The following is a 22,720-nucleotide window of genomic DNA, read 5'->3' on the forward strand; positions in this document are numbered from 1 at the left end:
TGTTGCCACCAAATGTCTCCTGTGGCTCCACTGCATTTGTTTAATTGCAGTCCTGACTATTCACACTCAATGTCAAGTGTCAAACAACCCTTGAGCAAACAAGAGCTTTCTGAGCACACCCCACCCACTCAGCTGTGTTGTGATGCCTGCAGGCTGCTCTCTGCCTCCTCTCACACAGGTACAGCCCAGAGCAGCCCTGCTGAAGTGCACAGAGCTGTTCTTGTTTCACAGCACAAGTAGGACCAAACCAAAGCTCCACGGAGAGCAGTTTATCTGCCCAGAAGAAGCACTTGTTTTTCTAACATGATTGCATATTAATTCCAGAGATAATGTCATTGAGAGTCCCCTGAGCTGGTACCAGACTCTATTTTTGCCAAGGCCTCTGCAGACCAGTGAGGATGTTATTGCACCACCAGTAATGTAGATCTAGGGAGTCCTTGCTTGCTTTAAAGGTTTGTGTCCTATGTCCCTGTGCTGCTGAAAGTCTCTCTCATCCCAGAAAGTCATTATAGTGCTGAAATTTCTTTCCTTCTCCCACCTTCCCTCATTCTTGTATTGCTTGATGTGACATGGGCCAAAGGCTGTGTGTGCTGCAGCTGTCCCAAGGTTGACTGGATCTTGGCAAGTTAAGGAGAGGAAAACCCCCATTTTTTAACATGTGGGATGCTAATTTGACTATTTTCTCAGCCCAACCATCATATTTTCATGGAATTTGTAAGTGGGTACTTGTGTCTGAAACCTCCAACCTACTGTTGGACAGGACTGAAGCAGGCCAGCACCTTCCCATCTGACTCATGCCTGCTGCCAGGCTGGGGGGTAAAAGCACAGGAGCTCCCAGCATGCACAGTTTGTCCCTCAGGGTCCCCATGAAACACTCCTTTGAGTGATACAGGGAATGGGAGTGAAGTCTCCAGAAGCCACTGTGGAGGCAGTTTGGGGGTTCCTGGGGGTTGGTGCCTCCTGGGACTCAGGGATGTGCCAGCCCAGGAACCTGTGGGTGTCCAGGGTGACCCTTCCCAACATCACCACCCTCCCCAGGAGCTGTGGAAGTGCAAACAAAGTGAGAAGGATGCTAGGAAGAGTTGCAGTGTAAACCCTATTTTTGCAAGGCTCAAAGACAGCTGATCAGAGTGAAACCTGTTTATTGTGAGGTTTGGGAAAACAATTTCTATGCAAATTGCTTTTTTTTTGGCAAGCAATGGAGTCGATACAGAACTTGGAATTACAGTTTTAAGAATACAAATACACAGTATCTTCTTCAACAAACACAAAACAAACTTCTCTGGGTAACACTAAATGAACAAATGTTTCCTGAAATAAATGGGAAACAAACAGGGGGTGAGTGGGACAAAACAAAACAACAACCCAAGGGAGAAGCCAAAACCCCACTGAAGCAGCAGCAGTCACATCTTCAGTTGCACTCAGGCTGTACTTTCGCTTTGCTTTTCCTGTTCGATGGCTGGCAGGGAAACAGAGGAAACCAAAACACCATCAATAAACATTACTGGTTATGAACAATGAACTTTGTTTTCCTATGGAGCCAGGCTGAGAGAGTAAGGGGTGTCCAGCCTGGAGAAGACAAAGCTCCAGGGAGACCTGAGAGCCCCTTCCAGTGCCTAAAGAGGCTCCAAGAGAGCTGGAGAGGGATTTTGGACATGGGATGGAGGGACAGGACACAGGGAATGGCTTCCCATTGCCAGAAGACAGGGATAGATGGGATATTGGGGAGAAATTCTTTCCTGTGTGGGTGGGCAGGCCCTGGCACAGGATGACCAGAGAAACTGTGGCTGCCCCATCCCTGGAAGTGTCCAAGGCAAGGTTGGATGGGGCTTGGAGCCATTTGGGCTACTGGAATGAGTCTCTGCCCATGGCAGGGGAGGTGGAACTGGATGATCTTTAAGGTTCCCTCTAACCCAAGTCATTCTGTGACCAGTGGTTCTGCGGGATACAGATTTCTATGGTCATTCTTAAAGCCAGGGAATGGTTAAATCCACACTTGCCTTTTTTGGTCCCCTTGGAAATGCCACCTCATTCCCATGTCTGCATAGCTAGAAGGGGGCAGCTCATGATGTGCAAACCTCCTTCTGTATTTACAGCTTTAGCTTTGGTAAGGATAATAAAGCAGGGGGAGAGAAACCAGGTCTCATGTTGAAGGACAGTGCAACTCCATGGCTATCAGCACAGACATCCCAAGGGGTTAGCAATGCTCTCCTGAAGGAAACTGCTCACAAAATCTGGTCCAAATGCTCTTTCATACCTGAAGCTGAGTATGAGTCCCAGCCTCATCTGGCTGCCTGTGCATGGTGCACGTGGGGGAGAAGACCCTGCACGAGATAAGCTCAGGGGTTCTTTGCTAAAGATTTCCTGTCAGATGAGGATGATGGTGGGGTTTGCTTGCAGCCTTATTCCCAGAGAAGGTGCCTGGAGGTCTCCTGATCAGGGCTGGCAGCAGGTACCAGTGAGAGGCAGCAGCTCCTGTGCCTGATAACACTTTAAATCCAGAGCCCAGGCCCCTCTGGGGATGCTGCCTGGCCCGCCAGGGATGGGCAAGGGTTCCCCTGAGCCTCCAGAGGGGCTGGTAACATGGTAATTACCAACAGGCTGATCCTGTTACCAGCACCCAGCAGGAACACTGGTCTTGCTCTTAGCAGAAGCAAGAGCAATCCCATCAGGAAGGGTTTTTCAGAGAAAATGCATCTTGGTTATAATTCCTCATATCCTTGGAAGCCCAGCACAGACCACGAGTCTCAGTATTATCCCCACTTAAAGTCAGGGATGAGTTAGATCCTGTAATCCTATGATTAGTATTCATTTTGCATAAGAACTGCAATACAGATTGTGTCCTTGATACTCACAGTTCAAATAGCCTCATAAGCACTTACTTTCTTTGGTGGGCAATGGATTTTTCTCTCTGGTTTCTGTCTTCTTCAGCTTGGTCTTGTCAAATGTTTCAATCTCTGCAAAATCTGGTTTGTCGGACATGATGGGTCCTGACAAAGGAAGGGAAAACACACCCATGGCTTCATTACCCAGTGCTGTGATATCAGCCATCTGCAAAGCATTTTCTCCTCCAAAGAAAAAAATATGAAAATGCCATGAGAATGTTTATACAAAAAAAACCCCACAAATGTAACGCCTCAATCTGGGACTTTCCCCCTAAGGCTTGGCTCTTTCAGAGCAGAAGAGGAAAGGCATAAATAGAATTTCCTCTAGATTTCTCAGATGAAATTTCTAAAAATCCTATTTTGCACACAGCAACAGGAATATTCAGTACTGAGGAGACAATGCATTAATTGCCAGTAATCCACGGTGCCTCCTGGTGCAAACCTCTATTTTAAGAAATGCTGCTAACCAGAAAATCTACAAGAAACCCCCAATCCAATAGGAACAAAGAGCTTCAATTATTATTTTCCTTTAATTAATATGATTTGTCTTTAATTCTGAGCCCCCTGTCCTGAGCACATACATCCCCTGAGCTGCTGTGGACACTTCAGCGTAACAATAGAGGGCTGGTTCCCCCAGCCCTTTGTTTGCTCTCGCTCCATAGCCCAGTCACAGCTCAATGGGGTTGATTATGCTCTGTTATAATAAAGAAAAATCCACAAAGCAAACCAGCAGTCAACCCTTCACCTGTCAAAACTTCCCTAATCCAATTCCTCTTTTCAATAAGAAATTCCAGTTAAAATCCAGCCTGGGTGTTATTCCCCTTTTTTCAGTAGAGTTTCCCATCAAGGCGAGGTTTGGCCTGGAGATGGCTGATATAATTATATTTTTCTCCTTCCTGCAGAAAATCAGATTTCTTTGCTATCTGCACTGAGACAACAGAAGTAAATATTCACAAGATTAAAAAAAATATATAAAAAAATGAAAAGCTACTAAAACCACATGGCATTACCGTCTGGCTGCTCTCTCCTCAGCTGCTTGGTGGCCGTCTGAGGCAGTGTGAGTTGAGAAAGGTCAGGGTAATCCCTCCTCTCCTCTCCTTTCCTCTCCCCTCCTCCCCCTCCCAAGCCCATCGCTATTAATATTGATTAGTTTAGTGCTGGGATTGCTCAGCGTTTAGGGAAAGGACAGATTGCTCCTGCAGAAAGTGCATGAGGGAGGGAAATGGCAAAGCTGACATGGAAAACTGCCAAAATCCATCTTGGTTTTTCTTTTTTTCCTGTTCTCCTCATTTGCTGTGACAATCATACTGAAGTTTCCCTTCCCATCCTTTCCCAGTGCTGAGGTTTGGAGTAAAGGTGAGGTTGGGGGGTTGCTGCTGCCAGGTTGGTTTGTGGGGAGATTTGAGGTGCATGCCTGGGGTTCATCCCCACCTGCCCAGGCTGACAGGACAAGCTGGGGCTGGGGAGGGCTCTAAGCACAGCCACAGTGCCATGGCCATGACCAGGGGCCAAACCTGAGACTGGCATGGCCTGAGCACCACACTGACATCCAGGGGTGTGTCCTGACAGGATGGACAATGGAGCTTCCATTCATTCCTGGTTTGGAAGCCATCAATCAGCTTGCTGGTGCCTCTCTCAGCCTGTGGCTCTGCAGCACAGGCCAGGCAGCTGCCCACAGCCAAGGCAGCTGCCCACAGCCAACCTTCTGCCTTCCCTGTGCAAGAGGCTGTGTTGGTTTGTGTGGCCATTCCCTGTGCTCCACCCATGCCAATGGCATGGATCACACTGGATTCACCTGCAGGGACCTTCTCAGCTGCAGCAAAGGGAGAACTTTGTCAAGTGATGTGATTCCAAAAAACCCTTTAAAATGGCTCTTAGCCCTTGTCTGTGTCTGCAAGTCATTGTGGGTAATAGACGTGGGCATGGCCTGTAGTGGCATCCCAGAGCTGCTGCCCTCAAGGGCTGGGACATCCCTGTGGCTGTGACATCCCTGTGGCTGGGACATCCCTGTGGCTGGGACATCCCTGTGACTGGGACATCCCTGTGGCTCTGACATCCCTGTGACTGTGACATCCCTGTGTCTGGGGCATCCCTGTGGCTGGGACATCCCTGGGGCTGGGACATCCCTGTGGCTGGGACATCCCTGGGGCTGTGACATCCCTGTGGCTCTGACATCCCTGTGACTGTGACATCCCTGTGTCTGGGGCATCCCTGGGGCTGTGACATCCCTGTGGCTGAGACATCCCTGGGGCTGTGACATGCCTGTGGCTCTGACATCCCTGTGGCTGTGATGTGGCTCCAGCCATGTAGCACAAAACTACTTGGGGCATCACATTTCAAAGGAAAGACAGGGAAGAGCTGTGCACATCCTCCTAGATCCTGGCATGGGTTTCCTCTTGGGTACCTTTGGTTGTCTCCACCTGAATTACCTGTCTAGACTCTGATAAGTCAAAAAGGAGGCAACTAAGTTATGCTAAACACAGAGATGTCTCTCTGATTGAGAGCCCCAGGAAGGTCTGTAGATCTTTCTGTTGCTGTAACAGGCTCAGGCAAAGCAGGTTTGAGTCTGATATATGTGGTTGGAGAAAATGGTTTTAATGTGTTTAAATGTGTCTTGAGGGTCTCTTCTTCCAGTGTTTGTTTAAATTAATATAAAGAATAGGTTTGTGGTTTGACTAGATGATCTTAAAGGTCTTTCCCAACCTAAGGGATTGGTGCAGGCTGGCTTGGTTACCTCTGCCTCTGCACAGACTGTCCACACAGAATCACTGTGTCTGCTCCACATTTAACATCAGGACTCGGTTCCTTTGCCTCCATCCCATGGATCCAAGCAGTTGTCACAAATAGAAGGCTGTGTTCTTGACTGGAAGCCCCTGGGAATAAGCAGGAAGGCAAACACTGGGTGAATATTCAGTGCAAGCTGTAGCAGAGATTTGGCACTGAACAGTAATCTTAGAGTCTGTTTAAAGAGAAAGCATTAACCTCCTGTTAGGCTGGACATGAGATTCAGAAGATCAGAAAAGACTTTAAAACATAATCTGAGTTATTCTTGAATCCAGGCAGCTCATGAGTTACAGTTTTTTAAATGTTTGTCCATTTTTTAAAATAACAAATGTAATTCTGATTATGAAGAGAACCTACAAGGGCAAAACCTCTTGAGCTTTTAGACCTGCACAAGTTCCCTGAGTTGTAAAAAACAAATAAACTGTTATAGCAAAGCAGAATAATCTTAATTCTGGCTTTCTGTGTCCAGTCATGGATCCATAGCAGAGCTCAGGCTCTTCTAAACATGCTAAGACAGGGTGAGCACGCTTGTTTTCACCACCACCATTTTAATTACCCAATTTATTGGCAAAGCTGGTATTAAAAACAGTTTGGGATATATTGCTTGGGGTTTTAGGCTGAAGATTACCAGGTTTTTAATTGATATTGGCTTGGGTTGGTGAGGAAGGTGCAACAGTGTTAAGTCCAATAACATAATGATGAGAAATTACACGTTCTGGCTCTGTTGAAAGCAGGAGATACTCATCTCCATAACAAACATCTTGACCATTGCAGAAAGGGCCTGGCAGGTTTCTGCAGCTTTTGAGTTCAGTGCTGTGGTCAAACACAGCTCATGTGGGATTCAAACCTCATGTTTACATACTCTGTGCAGCACAGGCAGCTGGATGCAGTTTACTTATGGAAAGTTTGGAATTTGGCCTGAGGGCACTGCGTTGAGGCTGATCACAGGAGGGAGAAGATGGGTAGGTCATATATTACTCTGATGCCTTTTCCTTTCACTGGAAATGGAAATATTCTTGCTATATGAGCAGCAAAGCAGTTATTTGTCAGGTTTTGAATGGCAGGATTTTGGAGTCGCCACATTCAGCAAGGGCAACATGGCATTTCCCTGGCCTTGGGATGGCTGTGGCTGCAATAAATCTCAACTTTCTTTGCTGTGCACGGAGGCAGGAGAATGATCCAGCACACAGAAATGTGGAGAACCAGGAAGCCAGAGGAACATGCAGACTTTGGGATGCTTACACATGCTCTACATATAAAGCATGTAAAGCTACACTGGTATGGCTGTGCCTGAAAAGCTGCCTCACACAATGGAAATTGCATTTTCTTTCAATCTGCTGCCAAAAGATGAAGGGCTGAGTCAAACTGACACCTCTGATACCAGTGAGTCACCTGCCACTGACAGCATCAAACCATGCCTGGCAGCACAAGGCACTGAGTGTCTGTCAGACACCCACAGAGAAATGGGGAAAACAAACACTTGCTACCAGGATTTGGTAATAGGTGAGAGGAAACGTTTAAAGGGAGCTCGAGTGTAAAGTCTGCAGAGTGAGGCTGGGGTGTTTGCAGCCTGCTGCCACTTGGCCTTTTCCCTGGGCTGCTGGCACTTGGAAGCAGCATGCCCAGCCTGTGTGGGGCTGGGGCTGCAGGGACACTAATAAATATATATTTTATATATATATATATATATATATATATATATATATATATATATATATGGGCTGTAGCCTTCCACGGGCTGAGGGATGCTGTGCTCATGTTTGGCACAAGAGGTGCTCTGGAAATGCCAAGTTTCATGGAGATGAGATGGGCAACTGCCAGAAAAAGGGGGTTTCTTTCTCTTTGGTGCAACAGAGGGAATCAAATGGTATCTGTTTCCACGGGGAGCTGAGGAGGGACAAAGCACCCCAAGGAGCAGCCGGTTAAAGGAACAGAAGCTCGAGCAGATCCGTGTCTGTAGCTGAGCCAATAAGCTGACACAACTGATTTTATAATCACATTAGTGCTGTCTCGAAATAACACACCCCCTCCAATATAGCAGTGATTTCATTTTCAAAATGTTGTGGTATTTTTGGTGCTAAAGGTAGGGGATTCATTTTTCCAGGCCAAAAGGTGGGCTGGGATCTGCATGTGCCTGAATTCCTTGAGGTCCCTGTGAGCACAGAGCACCTTCCTGGCAGGTAGAAGGATTGTGTGTATTATAAACTGTCCTTAGAAGGTTTCCCCTCCTTAGGGGAACAAGAAAAAAAAAAGACTAGAGCTCTGCTGAAAGGGTTTTCTTAGTTCTCTTTGTGCCTTTTGTTCCGTCTTGCTGCCAAAAAAAATATCCCTGTTTGGGAACGGAGACAGGTTCCCAGGCTGAGAGACAATGAATCCTGGGGGTGTAAGGAAGGCACTGATCCCTCTTTGGCAGACTTTCTGCTGTAAGGCTGCACTGTTAGTGAGTAAATACTCAATGCTGTATGTTTTATCATCACCTAAGGTGTTTCATTTTGCTTACTGAGACCATTGAACTCTAAGAGTAGGTACAGGCAGAAGATGAGGGCAGAGGGGAGGCAGATGTAGATATTCCTTCTGCTTGGGCTATTTTTTCCAACCCTGTGTTTTCCAGATAGCTCAAGAGTTCAGATAATCTATACTGAGTCCCATTGCAGCAAAGAGCAAAAAGAGAAAACATAAGTTAGTGGGAGTAGAAATTTCCTCTCTCCCTCTTTTTTGATATCATGAAACTTGGTATGGGGGTGAATTTTTGGAAGTTTAACCAGATGGAGATTCTTGCAGCAGAACATCCTCAAGAACTGCCCCAAAACTGAGTATTCCAGCACAAAATACCTGGCTTTGGCCTGGCCTTGTCTAGCAAAACGTGGTGACCCATGTGTACATTATTAAAGAAAGAAAGAATTAATACAAAATGTCCATGCACCAGGGTGGGGAAAGAATCATGTGATATATTACTCACATTAGTTAATACTACAGAGCACATGACAGTTTGTGATGAATGCTGGTCTAGAAACACAAGTTTAGTGTGACTTCCAGTCTTCACTAACAGTCCCTTTTTCCTCCCTGCCTCTGAACAGAAGCATCTGGAAGGAAAGAGTAAGACAGGGAAGTCCTGGATGAGCACAGGGAGTGTGCTCACACATGCCCATTCTCAGTGTAGCTGGCTGCTCTGGAACTGAACAATCCACTCTTGGAATTCTCACCCTCTTTGCTCCAAACAGGAGGAACATCACTGCTCCTTATGAAGGTCAAATTGTGCAGCAAATAGACAGCCAACATAATCCAAGCGAAGACAATTAAAGACAATAAACCCCAGAGATCTACTAACTTTATCTTACCTTCAGATTTTCCTTTTGTGTGGAGGAAAAGGGACAATTGGTGGGTCTGTTGTTACAATCCATGCTGTGCTGGGGGAGATGTGGAGGTGTGGGATTGACTCCAGGGACACAGGGCTGTGGATGGAGTTTTGGTGGGTGCCTAACCAGCATTCCCTTTGTGTTGCCAAATCATTCAAACCATTCACACTTTCAATAGCCTGGGACCTCCTGGTAGATGGAGTGGGTTTGTTTCGGGAAGAAGATAAACCCTGAAGTTTTCCTGCTGCTTGAGGGAACGAGGCTGCTGATGGAGAGGAACACACCAGGCAGCCAAGTATCTTTTCTAGCTGATTACTGTGAGCAATTCACACAACAAAAACTTGTATTTCTACATAATCTTTTCCAAAAATAATTTTCCAACTCTATAAGCCTGTTACACAGGGTAAGCCAAACACACAGGTACTCCATACCATGCACAGGGTCAACAATTATGTAAGGAAGTGGTAATCAGTAAGTTGCACATCTGCTAAATTCTGCCTGCTCAAATGAAAGCTGTAAATACGTTAAATGCTGGTTTTCTTCTTTAAAATGTGAAAACAACAATGAAGAAAAGAAAAATGAAAGATGAGACTATTTTCCTCTCTTGGCATCTGCAGTGAGAAGCTGTTTCTTCAGAACCTGACTGAGCTAGAAGACTTTCAGTGACTACTTTTATGGCTTTTTTTTTTCTAGAAAATAAATATAAAGTGCTGAAATCAGCCAGATTAAGGCCGTGTCTTCATCACAGAGTTAACCTGAGCCCTGTCAGAGTGACTCCTCTGGTGTTGGTGTACCTTGAGGGTGAGTGGCCACACCATGAGATAACATGGGAGCAGCAGAGAGTGATTGTGTTGGCAGCAGACAAATTGTGCTAACGTGAACTGCAGCCCTTCCTCAGCCCAAGGCAAAAGCACCACAGCAGCTGGAGGGCAGTTCCACGGGAGTGCAAAGAATGGGAATTCAAAAGGGATGGGGACACTCAAGCTTTAATCCAAATTAACTTTTCACTGGGGACTATTTCAGGGCAAGAGTTTGTATGTCCTGAGCCCAAGCTGGTGAATGCAGAGAAAAGCAAATAGGAAGTAAAAAATGCAAGTGTGCAATATTGCAAATTTTGCTTGCCTGATGAACACACTGAGTGATTTTTCCCTTTGGATGAGTACAGGCTTGCACAAAATTCAAATAACTCAGCTGTCTACAGATGGGGGGGGAAGTGTGGGAAGGGGAACAGACGGAAGGAAATGGAACTGAGAAGACTGAATTAACCTTTCAATGTCTTGAATTTCAAGAAGGGAAGAATTATCTCCTGTTAAGTCTGCAACCATGCAATTAAAATATGAACAAGCCTTAAAAGCCACATTTGACCCATATTCCTAGATTTCTACTTTAAAGACAGAGCTTCCAAAACCAGGAATCAGATCCAAAAAGTATTCAAAGGCTGGGGAAAAAATAATCTATGCTGTAAATGCTTATTTTAATCACAGAACTCTAGTAGCAAGATGAGCAAAAATGTCTGACATTTATGCAGAACATGTGTCTTTGATACTGAATTCAGTTTTTAAAAATCCTTACATATGTGTGTCTAGTAATGGCTGACAGTCTTTGAAACGATGAATGGTTTTCTCTGGACTGGAGTTTCTGTTTCTATAAAGTAGATTCTTTCACCTGTTTAGTTGAGCCTTGTGAAGCCTCATTTGTTACTGCAGGGCATAGTTTTAAACCTGGGCTTTGATTCTTTGGTGCCCTTTTGGATGCCATGAGTTGGAAGAACTGGATACTTGTTGATTCCAGAGCCTCCATGGAGAGCTGTGGATGTCCAGCATGGCCAGAAGCAAAATGTTTGTTAGAGAATTTTGTAATGCTGGAAAAGAGGAACAAAGTCAAGTTCAGTTTGGTGACATGTCTCTGTTTCTGGATGAAATATGCAGGAAAGGAAAGCACTTTGCAGAGCAACCAGCTGGAAACTGTTACTGTTTGCTAATTCTTCTTTGGTGTTAAAAGGACTCATGTTTGTCAATATTCTTTGCTGCAAGAGACAATAGGATCCATTTGTGAGAAAAACTGAACACTTCCAAGTTCAGGAGAGTGGATCAAATAATTTATAGGTGAACAATTAAAACCAAAAACTTTGCACACATGCAGATAATTTATTCCCCAAGTATAAACTGGCATATAATACAGAGGTATTACAGCAGGCAGTGTCTTGTTTTGCCACACAGCAGATTCCCATTTCCTCCTAGTAAGATAATAGCCCAGGATGAAGGTAAGGAATTGCATGGCAGGGTATCAACCTTCCAAGAATTGGATTGGATTGCAAAGCTGATTTAAGTTTTGGAGTATTTAAGCTCAGTTTGTACTAAGCCTTGTACAACAGTGAGCACAGTTGGGACAGGAATTCTTTAATTTGCTTCAATGTCTCATGAGGAGTAATGCAGGGCTGTTGTTGGAACTAGACTTAATTGGAAGCTAAAGTCTTCAGAGAATATTTGTTCTGAAGTCATACTAGGGCAGGACAGACATTGGGGATACATGAAGGAAATGTGGCTCCAGTTCTTCTGTGACATATACTGGTAATAATGATTTGTGCTCATGAATAGCTTTTCCTGAAAAAAGGGGAATTACTCCAGTAATCACTCCAGATCTACTCTGTTACTTTGTGAGCACTTGGCAGCACAATCTCTGCCAAACTTTTAGGCTGAGCAACTTAGCTGTGTTTGTGAGAAAACACACTGAGCTACAGAAATGCCCACCCTTCGTGGTGTGGCTCTGGACGTGGATTTACCGATGAGACAGGGATGCCATGACACTCTGGCTCTTCAGTCCTGGGAGCCAGATGCCAACCAGACTAATCTGCCAAGCTCCTGGAGCTGTGCAGCAGCTGGGGAACGGGTTCTTCTGCTCAGGAGCAGCCCCACACCGGGGCCTTGTCACTGTCATATGTCCTGACATGTGGGTGGCAGTGCCACGTGGTGGGAGTGCAGCCCTGCACCTGCACAGCCCCTGCCCGTGCTGGGGCTGCTCTGCACATGCCTGTGAGCTTGGAGAGGGGAAAAGGACCTGTGTGAGCTCCACAGTCTGCACAGCACTGAAGAGGGAGAATTACAAAATGCTGCCATAATATTTAAGCTGCGCCTGAGAAAGTGGAAGAGGAATGTGGGACACTGAAGGGCACTGCTCTGTGTAACGTTTAGGAGTGACCTGAGAGGCACATGCCTTCAGCAGTTGTATTTTGGGGGTATAACCATGCAGTCACTCATTAAGTTGTTGTCTCCCTTCCCTCTGTATTTATTCTCTTAGAAAAAGTGGCTAAAGCACCAGAGACAGACCAGGATGGTAAAAGGCCCCAGACTTACAAAGAGCAGTCTACAGGTTCTCTTAGAGGGAAAGGCGGGTGCTGATCTCTCTGGTGACCAAGCACAGAACCTGAGGAAGTGGAATGAAGTTGTGTCACGGAAAGTTCAGCTGGACATTAGGAAAAGGTGATTCATTGAGGGGATGGTTGGTGAAGTGGTCACAGAAGCAACTCAGAGTTCAAGCAGCACCTGGACGATGCTCTTTCACACAGTTTAGAAAGTCCTGCGAGGAGCACGGAGTTGGACTTGATGATGCTTATGGGTCCCTTCCAACTGGAGATATTCTGTGACTCTATGACTCCTGATTATCCTCAACCTTTCAGAAACAGACAGCAAGAACACAAAGAGAGCAGAAAAGCCTAAAATGGCAGCCTGGGACTGCATATGTCTGCCCCCTGTGAGGAGCCTTGGAAGCCTTTGAAAGGAGAGAGGATCAATTGGCATGAAATGGTGAACTCAGAGCCAGTTCAGGGGAGGGATGACACTGCCTTGGTCTCAAACCCAGCCAAGAGTTGCTGTGCAGTGCCTGCCTACCTGCCTGCCTCTGCTGTCTGTCTCCTCTCACCACGGGTGCTTTCTGTGTCAGGTTTCTTGCAGTTTTATTCCTGTCAACTGGCCAATGTATCTGCTGAAGAGCCAGCTGGAGTCCTCTCTCCCCCATGTTTCATCAACAAAATTGCCAGCTTGTTCTGATTCAGTATCTTTATTGTTGTTGATGAGGCTAAATGAATCAGAAAGAACACAGCCATGTATACAAAATACAAATTCAGAAACCTCATCCTGATGTGAGGAGATTTTACGAGCAGTTCAAGTGGGGAAGTCTCTGTGTGAGCAGACAGAGCACACACAAACCCCCTGCCCCCAGCCCTATACATTTTACTGCTTTTGTGGTACCTCCAATGACACCAAATCCTCCAGCAGGTAAAGAGTTTTAGATCTGATTAAACCCAGGCTAATTTACTGTGGGATTGTGACTCTTCCCTTCTTTGGATTCTAAATGTAAAACCTCTTAATGAGTCCTACAAATGTATCTCTAGATAAAACTCAGAATCCACGTTGGAAAACCTGAGACAAAACCCTCCCAGCTATTGAAAATACAGAGGTTTCAATTAATCCCATCCTAGTCATACCGGTTTTTTCCCTTTCATATACTCTTTGTCAGTTTTTCATGGGGGAAAAAAAGCTTCTCCTGAGAGGATTTTTACCAACTGAATCCAAGTTTCCTTAAATGCCTTATTAAACCCACCACCTATGGCTGCTGGCACTGCATGACAGAAAAAGCTGTTGTAGTTTCAGTGTGGCATGTGGGAACCACAGACTGCCAGGCACGGGTTTTAACACTTCGGGTGTAAACTTGCATCTCCTCACTAACTTATGCTAACTTACTTTCAGGGTGCTAAATTTTATGCTTCAAAATGCATTAACTCTTTGTCAAAGGGCACTTTGTTACTTCTGGTGTGCTTACGCTCGGGGGGTGTTTGGGAGTGATGGCTCTTGATGATTTAATTCAGAAAATTTATGGGAAATATTTTAATACGGTTGTGAGAAAGGGAAAATTAGAATCACAGAATCCATTAGGTTGGAAAAGACCTCTTAGGTCATTGAGTCCAACCTATGACTGAACATCCCCATGTCAACTAGACCATGGCATCAAGTGCTGCTTCCAGTCCCTCCTTAAACACTTCCAGGTGACTCCACCACCTCCCTGGGCAGACAATTCCAGTGTCTGATCACCCTTTCTGAGAAGAAATTCTTCCTGATGTCCAACCAAAGGCTCCACAGTGACACTCCTGGCCGTGGTCCCTCTCTGGGGGACAAAAGGACAGAGATTTAAGCTGTGCCAGGGGCGGTTTAGGTTGGACATGAGGAAGAATTTCTTCACAGAAGGATGATCAGACATTGGAATGGGCTGCCCAGGGAAGTGTTTATGGAAAGACTGGACATGGTGCTCAGTGCTGTGGTGGTGTTGGGTCTTAGGCTGGACTGGATGTTGATCCTGGCCTGGATTGGGATCAGTGTGGCAGCCGGACAGGGCAGTGACTGCGCCCTGTGCTGGGCACTGGAGAGGCCACTCCTCAAGTGCTGCATCCAGGGCTGGATCCCCAGTTTGGGAAGGGCATTGAGGGGCTGGAGCGTGTCCAGGGAAGGGCAACAAGGCTGGAGAAGGGTCTGGAGCACAAGAGCTGTGAGGAGCAGCTGGGGGGGCTCAGCCTGGGTGGGAGGATGCTCAGGGTGACCTTGCCACTGTCCCAACTCCCTGACACAAGGGGACAGCCAGGTGGGGTTGAGCTCTGCTCTCACACAACCAGCAGCAGGACAAGAGGGCACAGGCTGCGCCAGAAGAGGTTTAGGTTGGACATCAGGAAGAAATTGTTTACAGAAGGGGTGACAGGACTCTGGAATGTGCTGCCCAGGGAGGTGTTGGAGTGCCCGTCCCTGGGGGTGTGAGAAGAGCCAGACGTGGCTCTCGGTGCAGGGCCTGGTGTGTAGGGCGGGTTGGGTAAAGGGTTGATTTGGTGATCCCAGAGGGCTCTTCCAGCCTTTGTGACCTCAGACGTGTCTTGCAGCCTGACCCTCGGGCCAAGGCGGGCAGGGGGATGCCAGAGCCAAAGTGCCCGTGCTCGTGTCCCGGTGCGGGCTCCCACAGAATCCCAGACTATTCTGAGTTGGGAGGGACCCACAAGGATCATCGAGTCCAACTCTTAAGTCAATGGCCTATAGAGCGGATTGAATCCATGACCTTGGCATTACAGCCAAGTTTTAACCAAATGAGCTGATCTCAGGGTCCCGCGTCCCGGTGCCCGTGTCGCTGTCCCCAGTCCGTGTTCCCATGTCCCGGTGCGGGTTCCCCTGTCCCCAGCCCGTGTCCCCGTGCCTGTGTCGCTGTCCCCAGCCCGTGTGTGTCCCCTGCCCGTGTCCCCAGCCCGTGTGTGTCCCCAGCCCGGGTGTGTCCCCAGTCCCTGTCGCTGTCCCCAGCCCGTGTCCCCAGCCCGTGTCACTGTCCCCGTGCCCGTGTCCCCAGCCCCTGTCGCTATCCCCATCCCGTGTGTGTCCCCAGCCCGCCCCCCCAACCCTCAGTGCTGGCCCCGCCCCCCGTCACGTGACCCCGGCCGGGGGAAGGGGGGGAGCGTGCGGGGGGCGCGCGCTCTGCACCTGTCAGTCAGCGCGTCACTTCCGGCCGTGGCCGCCGCTGCCGTCGGGGTCCGCTCGCTCTGTCCTGCTCGGAGGGCTCGGACGGCGCCAGGCCCGGCCCGGCCCCGGGACACGCGGCACGAACAGGGGCTGCTGGCGCAGCGCAGCGGCCGAGGGACGGGCCCCGAGCCGGCCCCGCGGGGTACGAACGGGAGGAGGAGGAGGGACCTGCCGGCGGCGCCGCGGACGGCGAGAGGAGGGCGAGTCACCCGGCAACGGTGAGGGGCGCAGGGCGCATGCGCGGGGGGCGGGCGGGGGGTCCCCTCTGGGTGTCCCCTCTGGGGTCCCCTCGGGGCTTCAGGAACGTTCTGGCCGCTCCTGTGTGGGGGCACACGGCGCTGACAGTCTCGGCCCCCCCAGGGCTGCCTGCCCAGCCCTACTTGCCCCGCTCGCTCATCCCCCTCCTCGCCCCGCTCGCTCATCCCCCTCCTCGCCCCGCTCGCTCATCCCATCCTCGCCCCGCTCGCTCATCCCATCCTCGCCCCGCTCGCTCACCCCCTCCTCGCCCCGCTCGCTCACCCCCTCCTCGCCCCGCTCGCTCACCCCCTCCTCGCCCCGCTCGCTCACCCCCTCCTCGCCCCGCTCGCTCACCCCCTCCTCGCCCCGCTCGCTCACCCCCTCCTCGCCCCGCTCGCTCACCCCCTCCTCGCCCCGCTCATCCCTCCCGGCTCGGCCTCCACTCCCGCCCCGGTGCCCGAGTTGGCTTCAGAAGTTGCAAGAAGGGGAGTCATTAAGTGGCGAGAAGGCGGGTCATGGACTTCCCCCGGAGTCTGTGACACCCAGTGTGCCTTCCAAGTGTGTCTTCCAAGTGTATCTGCCACTCTGGGGTTCTGTTATTCCTCAGGGACTTCCATTTCTTGCTGGCAAAAAGTTGCTTTAAGAGATGTCGCAGTGTTAGGGTCCTGCCTCCAGGTTTGGAGAAAAACAACCCCCAGAGCAAACCCCAGCAACAAAAAGCTGCCATCACACACTCACACATCGCTCGCTCTCAGGTCTGGCTGCGTTTTAATAAATTTTTACAAATTTTTTTGCAGCTGTCAGGCTCAGGGTGGGGAGAAAGTAAATACTTCCCAATGACTCTGTGTAATAAAAAAGAAAGAAAGTGAATACATCAAAACCTGTAGAGCTGTTTATTTTTTTTTCTGGCGTGTATTCCTGAGTGGAATTGTTAGTATGTGACTTTGGAGCAGATTGTTAAGCTGGATTAGCATTTAGGTTTGAAGTTTTTCTGTCTTCCGTGCAGTTTAACTTGCAAGCATTAAAAGAACAAAAAGCCAGTTTGTTGGTCTTATATTATAAACAATTTAGCGATTTTGTTTGTTTGTTTTTACTGCTCAACATTAGTAAATTGCTTTATGTGTTCTTTGTTGCATAGATTTGAAGATATTTAGAATAATTTTTAATCTGCTTTGTCTGTATTTTAAGTACATTGTGTAGCACCACAGGGCTCCTTTTCTTTTTTTTTGGCAACGTTACAATAAGGAATCAAATACCTCAGTGTTTTGAAAGCATCAAACTGGCAATTTACAGCATTATTTTAGAAAAATCAATCACGTGGAGTGTTCCGTGGTTACATTTAGAGAAGCTGACTCAGAGGGGCTCCTGGTGACTTGTAATGCTCGCAAATTCGGACACGGACTTCATGTCAGAGCATCTGGGCTCGGCAAACAGTTTTTGTCTGCTCAGTCGTAGTTTGGGCTCTTGCTGCTCGTAACGCGGGGGATCAGCTCGCAGCTCATTAAAACCCTTCCCATTTGTCTTGTGTGGCTCGTACCGTGAGCGCGGTGAGGATTTACCTTCCGATGTGCACGTTTGCAAGGGCAGGTGAGGCTGGAGAAACAGCCCGTGCGTTTGGAACAGACATCAGTAAGTTTTGGCAGCCCCTGCTTTTTGGGGTGGTTTTTTCCTTTTCAGATACACTCGGGCTTTTTGTGCGCTCTGTTTGTAGTACTGCCCTTTTCTAGGAAAGGGAGTAGAACCTGCAAAGTCTGAGGTGATTCTTTTTAGTTTCGATTCTTTTTTTTTTGGTGGTGGTTCTGGTTTTTTCCCCATCCCCCACAAAAGGAGCTGCAGCTACAGGGAAGAGGAAGTGATGTCGGTAAGAGAATGTCTCTAAGTTGCCTTAAATTCGGTGCATCACACCGGGTTAATTTTGGTGAATTTTGCTGCCGTGCTGCCATTTGGATGGGAGTGAATTGACTCCTTGCAGGGCAGCTCAGCATTTGCCTCTGTGAGGATGGGACACGGCAGACCCTTCTAACTTTTTTCCTTGTATTGCAAGCCTGGTTATATATTTATTGATCATTTTAGACCTGAGGACCATAAAATAACACTTTATCCCAAACATCTGAGGAGGGAATAAGAACTGAAGGATTATTAAATACGTGAGAGAGGGAGATTTCTCGCTTGTCATGCAGTTTAAGTGGTGCCTCTGCCAGTTTTTCAGCAGAGTGGCTGTTGTGTCTCGTGTCAGAATGGGATTCAGGAAGAGAATACAAGAATTTTACATTGCTCCCTGGAAAGTTGGTAAAATTGAGCAGTTCAGTTTTGAGTTTTTTGCTGACTATTATTTTCTGCAAGTTGTAGATGTTACCTGCAAAAATTTTGAGAATGAATAACTGTCTCAAGGGTTCGGTAAATTCAGATTTGTCTTCACAGTTTTATACTGGCTTGATAGCCAAGTGTTGGTATTTGTGAAAGTTCTTTCAGTTCGAGTTAATTCTGTGTATTCTTGCAGGCTAAAATATAATGTATTTGTTATTGCATCTTTTATCAGGCTTTTTGTTTTGTTTTGGTAGATCTGATTTGAAGTCTTAAAAGCACAGTGTTTAGAGGGTGATTATGGTGCTAAAAACCTGTTAGGTCTGCAATGAATGGGTGGAGTCCTTCACTACAAGAAATGGGAAATGTTTTGCAGGACCTTGTTCTGATTGTAGTGAAAATGGTTCTGTTGTGACAGTAACAAACAATTCTCTTGTGGTCCGGTGAAGGTGTGAAATCCTGTGTGTTTATAAAACAAATACTCCAAACGAGCTTAAAATTCAGATAGTTCATTATGTTTGTGTTCAAATCGCTTGTAACAAGGGCTGTGGTTGGAGGGGCTTTTTTTCTATTGAGAGGTTTAAATGGTTTTTATTTTCTTCACTGTGTGGACATTTGTAGGGACGTTTGGGTGGGGCAGAGTCTGGTGGGAGCCCCGCATTGACTGTCCGGGTTCTGGTCTCTTCATGTGCCTCTTCTGTTGGGTGTTCCCTGCAGTGTGTTCAGGATTAAAATCTGCTCGGCTGTATAGGGTGATAATACATGGACAAAACTGAAAAGGTGAGAGCTGGAATCTTACCAATATGATTATTTCTTCCTTTATACTCTTTTTTTGTTTGAAAGGTTTTCTCCCCTTTTTGCTGAACTTCTCATTTAATGAAATCTTTTGTTGTCTTGTAATGTAACCACCTTACTTAATTTTAGTTTGCAATATAATTTTTAACCTTATGATTCTGGCGATGTCTTCAAATTTGGTCATAGTCAAGTTGCGACAGGAATTGGTTGTGGAGGAGCCCTCAGTACCCTCCTCTCTTTTTGTTGTTTTTTTGTTTCCCCTTCTTCCCTTGCAGTTCAGTTCTGTCATTCAGTTCAATGACTCTTTGAACTCCTCACTGCAATGTCTCATTTCTGCCGTGGGGATGCCGAGCCTGTCCATGACTTTGGAGGCACCTGCTCCTGGTTGTGGCACTGGCAGCGTTTGGAGAGGGAATAATGGGCTGTGTAATCGTTTTGTAACCTGCTGAGCTCCAGTGTGTATTTCTGCTTACCTGTTTGTCAGGGGGAAACAAGCCGATGATAAATGTATGTAATACAATAACTTATCTATAATGGATTAAGTGCATTATATATTTATAGTTTGCTTTTTTGGTACCTCTGAGGTCGCTTGACTTCTGTTCCAAAGTCTGTTCTAACAGCAGAGCCAGTTGTTGAACTGCTTTGGTTTTATAGCATGACCCTCTCGAGCTCCATGACTTTACTGATAATTTCTTCCTGTCTCTTGCCTTTCTGTACTTTTATAATGCCCCTGCACTTAAATTGTGTATTATCTGATGCAGAGGCAATTCTGTGTGTGGCTGGGGGAGCAGAGCTTTGCACTGCAGGGTGGCAAGTAGGATGACTATAATTAGCTGTTACACAAGATACAAAAGCCTTTTTATTTATTAACTACTGTTGTTAAGAATGTGATGGGATCTGTGCGAGCAGGAAGTTTCTTTATAATTCTGCACATGTGCATTGGCAGCAGATCTGGCAGTGTGTGCTGGTGGGTGTGAGGCACTGAGCAAACAGCCACTTTTTCTGGTGTCGCTGATGGTTTGATTTCATTCCTCTTCTACAATGTAGTTGGAGAAGGAGTTGCTGTAATGCTGTTAAAAAGACTTTGGATTTTATCTAGTAAGTGAATATAAAACATTATTTTTGCATATCATACCAGCTAATGTTTTGTGATCCCTCAGCTTGTGCTTTTAACATAGAATTGTTTTAGAATGTTACTTAAAATAGTCAGTATATTTGAGGATTTACTAATAGATGTGATCTGTTTGATGATGGGCTTTGTCAGAGACAGAGTGCTCAGGTTTTGTCATCTGAAATTGTAGACTAAACTTTACTGATTGAAAAATAAATACTAATCAGTATCATGGTTGAAAATTAAAAAAAAATCCAAAATTCTATTACTTGTAGTAATATCTTTTCCAGAGGAGCTTTCATGAGATGTTTTGTGGCTTTTTTCTCTGGTAAGGACGTAAAGGCTTAATTTAAATTGTTCTCATTTGTAAATTAGACTTGCTACTGCATTTCCAGGAAACAAATCGAATTCTAATTGCATCCTACTAAATCTTATGCTCTGTTATTTTATGTTTTGATGTGCTCTGTCAGTTGTCCTAGTTACAGGGGCTGGAACCAGTTTATCACTATGTGGGCACAACTTAAACAGTGTTCTACACCATCTGTGTTATCTCTGATGGACTGTTGGTAATGGATCGTGCCCAGGGCACAACTGATCCCTCAGGATACAGACTGGGTGTTAAAGAACCCTGTGACACAGAGGAGTGTTCAGTTCTGGGCCCCTCATTCAGGAAAGAGATTGAGGGGCTGGAGTGGGTCCAGAGAAGAGCAACGAGGCTGGAGAAGGGACTGGATGTGGCACTGAGTGTCCTCTTAAACACCTCCAGGAACAGAGAATCCAACATGTCTTGATCCAACCCCACTGTGATCACCAGCCCAGGGCACAGAGTTGGATCGAGGGTTGGACTTGGTGATCTCAGAGGTTTCTTCCAACCCAACTGAGAAGAGAAGAGCAACGAGGCTGGAGAAGGGACTGGAGCACAAGCCCTGTGGGGAGAGGCTGAGGGAGCTGGGGGTGTTTAGCCTGGAGAAGAGGAGGCTCAGAGGTGACCTCAGCACTGTCTGGAACTGCCTGAAGGGAAGTTCTGGCCAGGTGGGGGTTGGTCCCTTCTCCCAGGCACTCAGCAATAGGACAAGGGGGCACGATGGGCTCAAGCTCTGCCAGGGGAAATTGAAGTTGGAGAGCAGAAAAGAATTCTTTGCAGAGAGAGTGCTCAGGGATTGGAATGGGCTGCCCAGAGAGGGGGTGGATTCCCCATCCCTGGAGGTTTTTAAGGTGAGCTTGGCCGTGGCACTGAGTGCCATGATCTGGTAAAGGGACTGGAGTTGGACCAAGGGTTGGACTTGATGATCTCGGAGGTCTTTCCAGCCCAATCAATTCGATGATTCTGCCTTCTCGCAGTGACTCAGCTGTGGTAACTCCCCTCTGGGGAGGCACCAACACCTTCTCACCCACCTGAGGGGCCATCTCTGCCAGTGGGCCAACGGGGACTGGCACAACAGGCAGCTGGAAGGACCATCAGAGATTCCAAAAATATCCCATGACTTAAAGAGATAAATCACCCACTGTGAAACTCCCTGCCCTGGGGGAGGTACTGGTCATTCCCACCTGAACCTGAGCATGAATAATCTTTGGGTTGAGGGACTTCTGGTACCACTTTTCTGCAGATCACAGACTATTCTGAGTTGGAAGGGACTCTCAAGGATCATTGGGTCCAACTCTTAAGTCAATGGCCTATAGAGGGGATTGAACCCATGACCTTGGCATTATTACAGCCAAGTTTTAACCAACTGGGCTATCTCAGGGTGGATGCAGAGGAGGACCAGAGCCTCAGCAGGACTGTGACTGCCAACCTTGACCATCGTCCTCACCAGGCGGTTGCCCTTTCCTTTCACTGTGCACACAAGGCCAACCAACACCACTCTGTTTGTGCCCCAGGGGGCTGGGTTGTGCAGCTGGTTTTGTGGGTTAAAACCAGTTTTTTCTCTGTATCATTGTGTTTATTGTAATCTTTTTAGTGAATTGTGATTCTGACTTGTGGTCTCTCTTGAGCTGGGTTCGTTTCTCCCACTGGTTTCCTTTAAACCAGCACATCATCATGGCCAGTGTTTGTTGGGTGGTTCCTGGGGCCATCTCAGAAGTGCTGGTGGCAAAGGAGTTGAGGTTTAGTGTGTGTGAATGTACATGTGAAGGCATATACAGGCAAGTAATTAATTAATTAAAGAGCTGGTGTTCATGCTTCTGCTGGCTCCTTGTGTGATTGTGAGCAAACCTGCAACGAGCTCATACCAGAGAGCAAACAGGGCAGTGCAGAGTTGGTGACTGCAGTGAGAAATGAAGGGAGCAGGGAAGTCACATCTGCTTGAGAAGGCATTTCTTCCAACATGGTTTCCTTCAACACTGCAAGTTACATTCTGTAGTTATACTTAATTTCAAACATTATGCCTTTATGGGAATGGGGTTTGTGTTCTTAAGAGCAGCTTGTTAAATTTAAAATAATAACTGAGTCCATTTGTTTGATTTAGACCCTGAGATGAGCTCAGCTGGTTACAACTTGGTTGTAATAACACCAAGGTCATGGGTTCAATCCCCTGTGTGGGCCATTGACTTAAGAGTTGGACTCGATGGTCCTTGTGAGTCCCTTCCAACTCAGAATAGTCTGGGATTCTGTGATTTGCTAGTCCAGACTTGTGCCTAAAATACTCTCAACAACTGATTTCACTGATAGTCACAAAGAAGAAATCTTGCTTTAAGAATCTATTT

At 47.0% G+C, this 22,720-nt stretch overlaps 2 protein-coding genes across 10 annotated transcripts in view; one reads left to right on the forward strand and one right to left on the reverse strand.

Annotated features, from left to right (window-relative positions):
- Nucleotides 1-1,125: 1,125 nt before the first annotated feature.
- Nucleotides 1,126-5,707, reverse strand: LOC139679165 (thymosin beta-12-like). Of its 3 annotated transcripts, none has more exons than XM_071570605.1 (3): nt 5,620-5,707; nt 2,883-2,990; nt 1,126-1,459 (listed from the first exon to the last, which is right to left on the reverse strand). In XM_071570605.1, exons 2-3 carry the CDS (start codon nt 2,980-2,982, stop codon nt 1,422-1,424), a joined length of 138 nt encoding a protein of 45 aa, XP_071426706.1. In that variant the 5' UTR covers nt 2,983-2,990; nt 5,620-5,707; the 3' UTR covers nt 1,126-1,421. The 3 variants fall into 3 exon arrangements, with proteins under 3 accessions (XP_071426706.1, XP_071426704.1, XP_071426705.1); XM_071570603.1 differs by lacking the exon at nt 5,620-5,707 and adding an exon at nt 3,896-4,014; XM_071570604.1 differs by lacking the exon at nt 5,620-5,707 and having other exon boundaries at nt 2,883-3,051.
- Nucleotides 5,708-15,545: 9,838 nt separating this feature from the next.
- The window catches only part of FAM13B (family with sequence similarity 13 member B), a 51,587-nt gene continuing 44,412 nt past the window's right edge, over nt 15,546-22,720 (forward strand). For 4 of the 7 annotated variants that reach the window (XM_071570595.1, XM_071570601.1, XM_071570600.1 and 1 more), the window contains exon 1: nt 15,546-15,788. The gene's annotated coding sequence lies outside the window, so the exon portion shown is untranslated. Of the gene's footprint in view, nt 15,789-17,358; nt 17,437-17,649; nt 17,669-19,904; nt 20,005-22,720 lie in introns of those variants that run through there. The other 3 variants (XM_071570597.1, XM_071570598.1, XM_071570596.1) reach the window with 3 other exon arrangements.

Source organism: Pithys albifrons, chromosome 15, assembly GCF_047495875.1.
Source record: "Pithys albifrons albifrons isolate INPA30051 chromosome 15, PitAlb_v1, whole genome shotgun sequence".
NCBI classification, from domain to species: Eukaryota; Metazoa; Chordata; class Aves; order Passeriformes; family Thamnophilidae; genus Pithys; species Pithys albifrons.